The sequence below is a fragment of the Arachis stenosperma genome, chromosome 4 (genome assembly GCF_014773155.1).
Source record: "Arachis stenosperma cultivar V10309 chromosome 4, arast.V10309.gnm1.PFL2, whole genome shotgun sequence".
NCBI lineage: Eukaryota > Viridiplantae > Streptophyta > Magnoliopsida > Fabales > Fabaceae > Arachis > Arachis stenosperma.
Genome location: NC_080380.1, coordinates 14,569,007 through 14,582,277, shown reverse-complemented (window position 1 = coordinate 14,582,277; position 13,271 = coordinate 14,569,007). Strand labels below are relative to the sequence as shown.

Below are 13,271 nucleotides of genomic sequence, written 5' to 3'. Positions count from 1 at the left end.
TGGTCTATAAAGTTTCAGTTTGTTTAAAAATCGTCCTTCGGACGAAAATCCCCTTCCCCCATCTTCTCCCAAAAAGCAGAAGCAGAAGCAAAATGCAGAAACAGCATGCAGAAACAGAACCAGTGAAACAACAGCAACAATAAAACAACAACAACAACTAGAAAAACAACACCAACAACAACAACAATAGATAATAAAATTAAAGCAACAACAAAAGCAAAACCAGAAGCAGAAGCAAAAACAAAAAAAATTAAAGAAAAAGGGCTGCGACGGTGATGGAAGAAGAGGGACAGCGGCGGTGAACTGCGAATCACGAGGAGAGGAGAGATGCGGTGGTGGTGGCGGATCGCGTGGTGGCGACGTCGCGAATTGCAACAAGAACGGCGAGGAAGCAGCGGTGAGAAAACAGCGATAGCGGCGGCGACGTGCTCTCCATCACAGGCGGCGGCGTGATGACCACCTTTCCCACCCTCACCCCCGGACTATCTCCCCCCCTTCTCTTTCTCCCCACCCCCTTCGTTCCCTCTCCCCGTTCTCTTTCCCAACCCCACTTCGTTCCCTTTCTTTCTTTTTTTTTCTTATTTTATTTTATAATTTTTTCATTAGGGGTAAAATGGTAATAAAAATTAAAAATTTGGTAAAAAAGACGGTTTTAAAACAAACCGAAACTTTCGAGATCATTTTGTAGCGAAAAAAAGTCAAGGACATAATGAATTTTCAACCTCTACGTTAGGGACCAAAATTATATTTAACCCAAACAAAAATTATGCTATGTGCAAAAATTTATGTGCTATATACAAAAATTTGTATATTGTATTAATGAAATACGCACAACACATAAATTTTGGTATATAATACAAAAATTTTGATGCATAGCATAGAAATTTAAATATGCACCACAGAATTTTTTGAAAAATTACAAACCCAAAATATTGATTCACCTAACTAATAAAATATATTTACAGTAAAAATTTAGCTAATTTTTTTTATATTAATTAAATATGTGTAATTAATTATCGTTGGAAGTTTGGGTATTTTTGTTTGATATGGAGTTATTTTTTTAAAATTGATATTAATTAAATCGGACGGTCCGATTTGTTTGAAGAAGGAAAATAAGTTATAAATCGGACCTTTTAATTTATACTTTAAATTTTTTTTAAAAAAAAAAAAATCAAAGAGTCTGATTTTAATGTTTTTTTTTTTATTTTCAAAAACGTAAATCGGACAACTTGATTTGTGGATTTTTTTAAAAAAGTTAAACAACATAAATTTAGTAGGTCCGATTTTTAGAAATCACTGTACAACTAAGATACCGAATTATTTTCTCTGATAACATTAAAAAACACATCTCCTAAGCGCAAAAATATGTGCTGTGTGTGCAAAAATTTGTATCTTATATGCCAAATTTGTATAGAATATCGGTAAATTTGTGTTATATGCATAATTTGTGTTATGTCAATAAGTTTTTATAATTTCAAACAAAAATTTATATACTGCAAAAAAATACGAAAAAAAAATAGTGACGTATACACGTATTTTTTATTGCTGGACTTACACCAACTTAATTAAACTTAGTTATACGAACACTTGTACATCTAACATAACTCTTCTGAATATAGACTAAATTTGTAGTTCAAAAAGTATATTTAATTTAATTTTTATTTAGAAAATTTTATAGTCACTTATTTTTAATTCAATTTTACTCTTTCTACAGCAACCGATTCAATTAGAGAACTCTTTAGACAACCTATTTCTACTGTAAAAAAAAATTGCACTATTCTAATTTCTATCTAATACAATACACATTCCCCCCATAAATAGATACACTTCTCTCTCTCTCTCTTTTTTTTTTTGTAATTGTCTACCGTAGTTTTTTCTTTTAAGTTGTTGGTGTCATTTGGCGTACCATTTTTGCAAGAAGATAGGCCCAAAGATTAAAATATACATCATACAAGATAAGTCTATTATTTCAATATATTTATGTTGCATATGGTCAATGAATAAGGTAAATGAAATCTTTCCAGCCCCAAAATATAAAATAAAATAAATGTAAATGATATCTTTAAGTTAATGTTATACAACAATATTTGGATTTCAATTAATTTATTAAAAAAAAATCTAGGCCACATGGCCAAATCAAACACATTATTGGAGGGATAAGTAGCAAACAAATGGGAATATTGTTATCTTATTGAAGAATTTAGTGTAACAAACAACACTTGACTTTGTCATGATTGATTACGACAATAGTTTCAAAAGTAAGAATGTTACCACAATTGTTATGATATGATTTTCTTTTTTCAGTATGCATATGCATGTTATATAACATAATGATTTGCACAAACCATTTTGACAAAACCATGACATGAATATTTGCAGGAGCAAGTCTTTGATAATAAATAACTTGAGATGATAATCAGCTAACACAAAATTAGTACAAACAATAAATAACTGAGTCAACTGACTAATAATAATTCTATCACATTTAAAAAATCTACTTCCTTCAGTATTTATTTGATAGAGAAATATCACCACAGTTTTCAGCTTTGCAGTGAAAAGAAGAAAAAACAATCAATTAGATGGTATTCAAATATTAGTAGAGCTGCAATTACAAACAGTATAATAATTTTAGAATAAATATGAGTATCATATACTTGCAACTAGAAATATATGTACAAAATTTACTCAATGAAGATAGCAACACCTACAAGCTACACAAGAACATTGTGCTATGATTTTAACAGATCCAAAATAACTGTTCTAAAAATAATAAGGCTGTACCTGAAATGTAAAACATCTTCAGCAAATAAAATCGGCTAAAATGAGTGTAAACAACTTTGCAACTAGAAATGTATGTACAGAACTTATCTATCGTATTCACTAACCGCCGCGCCTCAGTTACATGAGAACATCGTGCTGCGATAAGCATGTGCCGAAAACCACAATGGCAGTGTTGAGCTATACTTCACAGAGTACATTTCTTTCCAAACCTGAGTCCTGCGATGATAAACCAAAACCTGCTTATGAGTCGCAAGAAAGACGTATTCGCCCGTCTGGCTTATAGGGAAAATGCCTGGCACCATTCCTCTGATACACCTCAGACTTACCTTATCCACCAAACACCATTCATCCTTCCAGTAATCTTTTAGCACCCATATGTTCATCCATGCTTCCGAAATTTGAATAACTGACAAGCTGCCATCAAAGTCCAAGAGATAAATCCTATTCCCCACCCTGTAACTCAATTCATATGGCAACGGCATCTTCCTCCAAACATCACAACTCAAATCAAGCACAAGTATGTAAGTCGCGCTAGCCGTCAACCAATGAAGCGCATTATTGACATAAACAACTTGGTTCTTATTCATGTGAGTAAAATGGTCATCTTGAAACGAAATGAACTTCCTCCACTTGTTCATCTCCGAATCGAACACCAAACATATGAAACTCCCATCAGGCCTATGGCCAAAAGTGCGATGGCAACCGGCCAAGACAACATTAAACTTCTGATACATAGAATCACAAGCCAAGCCAACCAAAGTCGCTTCTCCGTCCGGATAAAACCTCGTCACGGGCCGTTCCCTACTCTTGGGAAGCAACCTAAATTCCCTAGTGACAGGATTGCAGACATAGAACACACCCTTATCAGGGATACTAGAGCAACACAACAAGCCATTGCAAGATGCTCTAACCTTAACTCTATCATTCAAGAAGTCTAGTGAGAATTCAGATACACCCCTCAAATTATCAACACAGATCAAACTAGATTTGGAGACTAATGATGAGTCTGAAATCTCAACAAGGATCATAGGGTTCTTCCTTGACACCTCATTGTAAACTTGAATGAAATACTTATCAAATAACAACTTATACCAAAGCTTACACACTGTTTTGCACCTAAGAAGCGGCTTCACAGGTAACCTAGCAAGAATCTGAATAACCACCTCATCAGGGAAAATCCCTTCCCCTCTAATATCCATAACAAACGAAACCTTAAAAATATGCAAACAAATTGAAAAACTAAAATAAAATCTGGGGGCCGAATAAAACAAGGTAAAGTTTCGAACTTTGCTTACCGGAACCAAAGAAAAACCCAAAAATTGAAATTACGGATATCCGATGATGATGGAAATGGAGAGAAAAGGATTCAGCTTTTGGGGATGGGAAAAAATGGGGTTTTCAATTGGCGTTAGCATTGGGAGAAAGAAGAAGAAGAAGGGATGAGGAAAATTGAGTTGTCAAAATTAATTTCTTGAGAGAAGACGCATACGGAAGAAGGAATAGATCAATATTAAAGTGAAGACGACGAAAAAGGGGGAGATTTGGATCAAGTGTGAAAAGAAGAGGGGCAAAGGAATGAAAGAGTAGGAATGAGTAATTGAGTATTGTGAAGTGATGAGAAGGAAAGAGGAGAACGGAAGATAAACAGTGTGAAAAGGGAATCGAAGGATGAAGAGGGACTCGCCAACGGAATATGCGACACGCAAACGGAAAATAAGCGGTCAAAGCTCAAAACTCAAAACTTTCTTCTCTCTTTTTGGTTCTCTTTTCGCTGATCATCTTCTTCTTCGAGTGTCTCTGTTTAGTGTTTTTTCCAATGATCTACAAATTTGAACATCGGCCCATAAAAGTTAATTGAGTGAGGGATTTATAAATTCAATAAGAATAATTAAATTAAGACCCAAGTCTTTTAAAAAAAATTTAGTAAAATAATTTTATTTTAACAAATTTTAATCTGTAAATCAGTTTCTAAGTTTTAACCTTTTTATTTTGTTAGATAAATTAATTTTTATATTAAATTTTGGTAAAAAACTTTATGTTATTATTTAATAAGAATATGAGAGATTTTAAGAAATTTTAAAATTCTCTAAGACTTGGTTTAGTAAAATTTTTTGAATAGGTACTTGTACTTTTCAAAAGTATAAATATCTCACTTTGTGTTTGGTAAATTAAAAAATTCATCTGCTTGTGCTTAAAACTTCTAAAAGTTAGGATGCTTTTGAAAAAACTTAAGAATTTTTTTTAAGTTAGCTTGTGCTAATCAAAATTAAAAAGCCTAATATAACATCTATTATGGAGATTACCTGAAACAGTAAGGTTCAAGTTCCTATGAAAATTGTGTCTGACGTCTTTCGCTGCTAGGGTGTCACCATCTGACGTTATGGTGATGGTGAGGGGTGATACCTGAAAAAAATTCTGATACTTAAATTAGTATGGATTTTTGGCAGATTTTTAGTAGATTGGGTTTAAAAAATATTTGAGGAATAAATGACCATTTGTACCCATGAGAGATGAAAACGCTGACATTTGTACCCATGATAGCTCGAAACTAACCTTGTACTCATGAGAGATGCTGTCCGTGTGACAAAAGTGCCCCGCCTTGGATCTGAGCTTGATTCGTGCCTTTCCGAACCTACGTGGCACTCCCAAATCCTCCCCCCCAATCTGAGCCAACCATTCACCATCATCATCTTCATCTTCTTCACCATCACCATCACCATAACCTCCATAACCTCCATCACCATCACCTCAGCACCGCCACAGCCACCTCCCTTCACCACAACCTCCGGCGACAACCCACACCGCCGCGTCCCTTTCTCTTCTTCTTCCCCTCTTTTCACCTCCGCTAAGCCCAGAAACCACAGCGCCATTTTCAGTGTATCCAATGATCATCAAGTGCCAAGAACTCATGTTTCTCTCTGGCATTCGATCAAACACCTTGCGTGCAATATTCATGTTACCACATTTTCCATACATTCCAATCACCCTATTGTTCAATTCAACCTCCCCTCGAAACCTCGATCTTCTCAAGAACTCATGAACCCTTTTCCCATACTCAAGCGACCTCGTACCCTCGCACAAATTCAACATGGCGAGAAAAACACCATAATCAGCAACAGAACCTTGACCCATGAGTTCCAAAACTTCAGCAATCTTACCCTATTCGCACAACTCAATCAAATTAACGTTCAGGGTGGTTGCATCAAACAGCGCGTTTTGGCGGTTCTGGTCGACCCTATTATGAGTATTATCAAGTTTGGATTTTGGTTCTCTGGGAAGATTCTCCTTCCGTGAAGTTTGGGTCTTTTAAGCAAAACGACCAGTGGGGGTGGCATTTTTACGGCGGGGTTGGACCTTGTTGCTGTTGGTGGTGGGGTTCTTGGAATCGGGAACGGTGTAGGAGCATAGAGGAGTGGAAGGAAGAGAGCAATTGGAGGGCTTCAGAGGAGAGAAGTGTGGGAATTTGGAATGGGATGAGATGACGGTGTTTAATTTGCTGGGAACGGGTCCCAGTGACGCCATTGATGAGTGGAGTTTGAGCTCCATGGAGTTCTGATTTTGGAGGCTGTGTGGAACAATTGCAAAAGAATAATTTTTCATCCCCTGCGTTTTTTCCTGAGTTCTGTTTCTTTCATTGTATTGCATTTAGTTCATTTTGCTTAATTTGGTTAGTTAGAAATGCATGTTAGTGGATTTAGGTGTGTTTTGATTCATGCTGGTGTTTGAAAATTTTGCTATTTTGGTGGAGAGGAGGAGCTGGCGCTGTGATTTCTGGGCTTAGCGGAGGTGAGAAGAGGGGAAGAAGAAGAGAAAGGGACGCGGTGGTGTGGGTTGTCGCCGGAGGTTGTGGTGAAGGGAGGTGGCTGTGGCGGTGCTGAGGTGATGGTGATGGAGGTTATGGAGGTTATGGTGATGGTGATGGTGAAGAAGATGAAGATGATGATGGTGAATGGTTGGCTCAGATTGGGGGGAGGATTTGGGAGTGCCACGTAGGTTCGAAAAGGCACGAACCAAGCTCAGATCCAAGGCGGGGTACTTTTGTCACACGGACAGCATCTCTCATGGGTACAAGGTTAGTTTCGAGCTATCATGGGTACAAATGTCAGCGTTTTCATCTCTCATGGGTACAAATGGTCATTTATTCAATATTTGAGAGTGTCAGTGTATTTATAAGTGTAGATGTAGAGTTAATAACCACCTTTGGAGTAGTTCCATCTTTAATGGTGGGTTTGTTACTCCCTTTTATTAGGGATGTTATTGATATTTTCTTTCTAGATGAGTAAGAGAGATTGTAAGAGTTGTTATGATCTCATATTTTGAACATATGAGCTTTATTAGTAGAGGCAATTCTGATCGTGCCAGGAGGTTGGTTCGAGGAGGTCGGACTTGTAGACTTTATGGCTTTGGGCTTTGTCTATTTTCTGGATCTGGCTTTTATTTTCGGGTTAAGGTATGAACAGTGCCCCTATTTGAGGTCGAGCTTCATAAAGTCGGACTCGAGCAGTTAATTTAAGTCGGCCATAAGATTCTGCTAAAGTCATTTTTGAGGAGTTTCTTCATGTCGATTTCCCAATCTTATTAAATTGGAAAATTTTGAAGAGATCGGCATTCATATTTCATAGAAGTCAGCGTCTCGACGTGATGTGGGAAGTTATAACGTTTTTGTGACGTAACCGTTTGAGTTTTCTTTTTCAAGAAACATGCGCCATCATTTTAAAGTAGGGGCAGTTTTTACTTTTTTACCCCTATCACTATATAAATGTAGCCCCTTCTTCTTCTTCTTTTTCTGTTTGTTCTTCTTTCGAAAGACTCTATATTCCCTTGAAAGAAAATCTCCTTGCTTTCTGTTTCTGGTGATTGTTTGAAGGTATTGCTTACATTCTTTAGTTGGTTGCCGAGTTCCAGAGTTGCTGCTTGCGCTGCTTTAACATCCCTCTTTTACCAAGGTGTTTTCTTTACATGTTTCGTAGATCCTTTGTTGTATATTCAATGTGATATTTTTGATATAGACATTCATTTTGGTTCTTTTCAAAAATGATGAAAAGATGAGTGCTTCTTAGTTGAATCTTGGTGTCTGCTTTTGAAAAAATGCTTCTGCCTCTTTGCACATATGTCTTTGTTGCCTTATGACCAAGGGTGTACTCTTGGTGTGTTTTGCCCCCAAATGGAACCTTTGTTGGTTTCTTTGATAATGGTGTCATTTGATGGCCATGCTTTTTGATTGGGTTATGGTGATTACATACATAGATTTTGTGCATCTTTATGTGGAGTCATACCCAAGTTGCTTGTAACCTCCATAGTAGTATGCCCGACTTGTTGTAGCCTTGTAGTGATTTGCGTTGTTGTTCTTGTTTTGTATGTATATTTCTCTATGTCTCGATATATAGTACAAGTTATGCCTTTTAACATTTCCAAGGACCTAAATTGGGTTGACAACACCGTTTTGGCAACAATGTCTGTAGTAGATAGGGAGATGCTAGAAGAGTTCCGACTTAAACATCGAATTTATAAAAAATAGGAGGATGAAGAAAACTATGTTTTAAAGGCCCCAAACCCTAAGGAAATGATCTGTTATGCCCGATGTGACACGTCAGGTGAACATTTTCTATTCATGTACGAGTGTCTTTTTTACCAAATTGAGGGTAACATTCCCTTTTTCTAACTTTGATATGGATGTTCTTTGGACCTCCAAAGTGTCTCAACTTTTTATAATAAACTCCGCCAAGCAAAGAAAAACGCGGTAGTTCAACAGGTGCGGCTTAAAGAGACCGAGAAGTCGGTCGTTACTCCTACTTCCTCTTTCCATCAGGGACCGATTTCTTCTTAGCTTGAACAGCTTGCTCAAACTTCTTCTCCTCCTAAGGGTTTTGGTACCCGAGTTGTTCCACGCGTTCCTTCCTTTTTGGACACAGGAAAGGAGTTGGACTCAGGCACTTCTCGTAAGCGCAAAACTCTCTCCAATAAGTATGGTAGCATCTACGACAAAGAATTTGACTCTACTCCTTTACTGAAGAGTACATCTTTCCTAGGAGTTCTATTGCCATGGATGGTACTTCTTTGGAGAAAAATATGGAGATGGTAGCAAAAAGGGGCATTCGTACTGCTGGAGTTTGTACTGCCCTTCTGAAAAGGCTTTGGCAAACTCCCTTTAATGCCACCCAAAAAGAAGTGTCCGACCTTCGCAGGAAGGTGGATGGATAGGTGTAAAAATTGGATCGGACTGGTCGGTTTGGCAAAAAAATCGATGAATCAGACCCCCAACCGATCCGATCCGGTTCAGTCCAAAGCGTTTTCGCTCAAAAATCGGTCCAACCGAACCGTTCAAGAGAAAATTCCAAAATTGATAAAGATGTACTTTGAACTTGGGTTCTCCTTGTACTACATGCTTCCCTTACCACTAAGCTATGTTATTCTTTGTTATTTCATATGCTAATTATTAATTATATAGTAAAATCACACAATAATTTTTTTAGATATTATTTTAATTTTATATTCACTTATATTTAAATTAATTATATTTTTTATTATTCTTAATTATTAATATAAATATTATTAAATATGTATAAATAAAAAAGATTAAATATTTTTATTAATTACAATATAATTATTTTTTTATGATTATATGATATTTATTAATTTTATTTTTTAATAAATACATATAGTATATAACAATATAATAAATATAAAAATACTTTAATATAAAAATAAAATTAAAAAATCTTTATCATGAAAAAACACTAGAATTTCATATACTTATTTAGTAATAATCATATTATAACTTGTTGATTATAATTTGTTGAAGCTTAATTATTTTTAAACTATTAGTTAAGATATGTATTTTAAATTTTACTTTTAGATTTTTGACTATTTTAGATTTTTTATTTACATAGGACTAGTTCTACCGATCAACCAATGACTCATTAGTTGAACCAATAAACCAGTAAACCATAGCTTGACCGGTTTGATCATTGATTCGGTTCTTACAACTATGGATGGATGAACTGAAGAATGCCAAAACACAATGAAAAGTTGATAGGAATGCCTTCAGATTGGATGCTGTCATGCTGAGGGAAATAGTGAAGGGTTCTGATGCAAAGCTTGACAAGACGGAGGCTTTGAAAAAGAAAGCAAAGGAGAGCTATACCCGAATTTATGGGGAAAAGCTTGATTTAATGACCGAGTTGGAAGAGTTTGAGGGCTCTGTTGGAAAGGGTATGGACGACCTTGTAGAAAATTTAAAAGCCTAATTTCAAATAATCGCCCCTGGAGTTGACATCTCCGCCATTGATCTTGACAAAATTATGGTTGGTGGTCAGATTATTTTAATTCCAGAGGACGATGAAGGTGCCCCAGCTCTTCAAAACTTGAACATTTCTACTTCTGCTTTGGAAGAGGTCCTACATCCAACCTCTCCTAAGGAGGTCGTACAAGAGGATGAGAACATTCCAGATGCTGATGTTGGAGCTTCTCAAGTGGAGATTGCCGCTCCAGCCAATGTTGGAGCTGCTCCTTGATCTCTTTTTATATCTTTGTTTTGATGGCTAGCATGTGGGTCTTTTATAAATAATTTATTGTAATATTTTTTGATACTATGTTGCCTTTGGGCTTTATAACACTTTGTTTCTACTTTCTTTGCCTTCTATCCTATCTTCTATGATTTTTGCATTATTTATGACATGGCATGCTGGTAGTGGAAGTTCACAAATTATTTTTTAGATAGAGTGCCTTTGTTGTACGACTTGTTTTATCCAGAATTGGTGCTCGTTATTTGTTTGCTTGTGTGATTTGGATTATCACTTCGTAATAAACATTTTAGTAGACGAGATTATGTTGCTCTTGCAAGACTTTCTTCTCATAACTATGTTGTTTCGAGCTTTTCTAGAGGTCGGGGAGATCTTACTTTGATTTTGTAGTTAGTTCTTCCGTGCTCCGACCATGGGAGGTCGGTGCTTTTTCATTGCTATGAGGTTTCTACAAGTTATTTTGGATTCTTGTTTCAGCTCATTTGGCCGAGCTGTTCTGGGAAGTCGGATAACTTGTTTTATGTTTGCTGTGTCGACCTAGTAAGGTCGGACATTTAACTCTTGGCTTGAGGAGGCATTCTTACAAATCACCCTTCTCTTTCAATTTGGTTTAGACAAATTGTTGTGAGATCGGGTTTAGGTTTGTTTTTACCTTCTCTTCACGTGATATTTGATTATGAACACGTTGTCTTTAAGAGGTTGGTCATGTCTTAATTCAAGTTATTTTTGCGATTCGTTTTAGGTTTTTCCCTTGTCAGGCTTGTTTAGTACAAGTGGCTTAATAAGGTTGGACCACGATATACTTTTATATCTTCTTACACTAATTTGTACCTCGTCACTTTATCTTGCCGATCATTGACGTCGGGCAATGATTTTTGCGCTTTGTCGAGCTTAATTAGTGCATTAAGTGAATGGATTATATGCTTATTCCTTCGCCTTTCTAAATTTTACAAGGTTATAATCCTTGTATATGATACAACTTATTTTACCCGAGCTGTTTTGATTGGAGGATTTGTTTTGCGTTCGATTTTGTTCGAAACGATTTTACCATCCTTCCATTTATTTTCAACTCGTTTATGTGTGAGTAGTTTTGGTTGGAGGATTGTTTTTTACGTTTTGATTTCGTTCAAAATGTTTACAACCTTTTCTTTCTTTTCCAACTCATTTCTGTACGAGTCGTTTGGAGGATTATTTTTGTTGTCGTTTTTGCTTTTACCATTTTAAGGGCTTTATCAGCTTTTTCGACACATGTTTTGACTTGCATGATTCTGACTTGTCATCTTCGACTTTCTCCTAACTCATTTTTTATACGAGTTTACAGATCATAGGATTGTTTTTACAATTTTGACTCCACTCTGATTTGTTTATACAATCCATCCTTGAACTCGGACCTAGTCGCTTCAAGTCAGAAAAAGTGTGCATCAGGGAGTAAGGTGCACTTTCTAGTTATAGCGTCTCTTTTGTTGTAGGCATGGTACAATCTAGGTAGATCATTTTTGAGCAATTCGGATATGTTGTAATAGTTCCTTTCCAAGTCTTAAGTGACTTTGTTGGGATTTTTTCATTTTGTTGTTAGCTTTTCTTTGCTCGATTTTGGCCTGATGTCATTTTAGATCAGGACGAGGATACCAGGTGAGAAACTTATTCGTATGACCTTCTCATGGCCATTTTGTCTTGGAATCTGGTTCTTGAAGTCGTACCTCAAAAACGAGGTCAGATTTTTCTTTGTAATCCCCAAGCATATCCAACCTTGTTGTAAAGTCTGACCCTTAAAAAAGGTCAGATTTTTCTTTTGGCTCTCTTTATTTGCCCCAGTCGGGGTTACTAATTTAATGTCGTAGGAGGGTAGATAAGATGATTCCCCATTTGTGGAGTTGTCCAATGTGTCTATGATTTCAGCATGTGCTATAACGTTTTGACTTCTTTGCTTTCGGGGAGATGCTTAAGCTAAAATTTTTATTGCACCATTTATGTCATTACTATGAGGTATTTCACTTGTCTCGGTGCTTGAAGAAACGACCCGAGTAAGTCTAAACCCCATTTTGTAAAGGGCCATAGGGGGTGATTTTGATGAGCTTCTTTTAGAGGTGCCACGTGGGATTTTTCATGTAACTGACAAGACAGGAACCTCTTCTCGAAGTCAATCGCATTCTTTTGTAAGGTCGGCGAATAAAAGTCGGCTCGTAGCATCTTTTTTGTTAGTGACCTTGTCCCAAGATGATTTCCACAGGTGCCATTGTGAATTTTATCTAAGACCCCTTCAGGTTTGAGGTTGGGACATACTTTAACATTTTCCATTTTCTTCCTTACCAATACCACATTGGGAAACCATAAGGGATCTAAACCCAGCTTTCAGGAGTGCTTGGACCTATTTTTCCACGACTTGCGCTCTTTTAGGGCTAAGCTTTTGTCACCTCTATTGTATAGGTCGGACACCTGGGTATACAGCTAGCTTGTAGTTCATGAGGTCAAATACTCGACATATCAAAATCCTTTCAAGCAAAAGAGGTTGGAATTTCCTTTATAAGCTTGGAGTTTCTCGAATTTACTGTAGAGTCTCGACCTTTCTTCGTGAGCTCTAAAAAAGGTGAAATTTTTCTTGTAGAACTGCTTCTAAAGTTAAAACCTTTTGTAACATTTATGCCCCGACTGTTGATTTTCATAAATGATGGCTATCCCCTCCTTTGTTGAAAACTATATGGTTTAGAGGAGTCCGACCTATTATTGCAGTGTAGATAGATGGGGTATCTACCACAATGTAGTCAGTACTAATAGTACAAGTTCTAGGACTTTTGCCGAAGGTGGTATAAAGGCTTATGTTACCAAGAGGCCACATTGGTGTTTTTTATTATCCGAATAGAGTGTTGGAGTACACCTTTAAGTCCTTTTCGTCTAATCCAAACTCGTCGAAAGCAACTTTGAAGAGGATATCTACAGAACTCCCTTTGGTATCTTCTGGTGCAAAGG

The 13,271-nt window shown here is 36.6% G+C and overlaps 1 protein-coding gene across 3 annotated transcripts; it reads right to left on the bottom strand.

The window, feature by feature from the left end:
- Positions 1-2,624: 2,624 nt before the first annotated feature.
- LOC130973296 (F-box protein At5g49610) lies at positions 2,625-4,590 on the bottom strand. 3 transcript variants are annotated; one of them, XM_057897759.1, is made up of 2 exons: positions 4,077-4,590; positions 2,625-3,969 (listed from the first exon to the last, which is right to left on the bottom strand). In XM_057897759.1, exon 2 carries the CDS (start codon positions 3,807-3,809, stop codon positions 2,895-2,897), a length of 915 nt encoding a protein of 304 aa, XP_057753742.1. In that variant the 5' UTR covers positions 3,810-3,969; positions 4,077-4,590; the 3' UTR covers positions 2,625-2,894. The 3 variants fall into 3 exon arrangements, with proteins under 3 accessions (XP_057753742.1, XP_057753743.1, XP_057753741.1); XM_057897760.1 differs by having other exon boundaries at positions 2,625-3,932; XM_057897758.1 differs by having other exon boundaries at positions 2,625-4,590.
- Between the last annotated feature and the right edge of the window lie 8,681 nt (positions 4,591-13,271).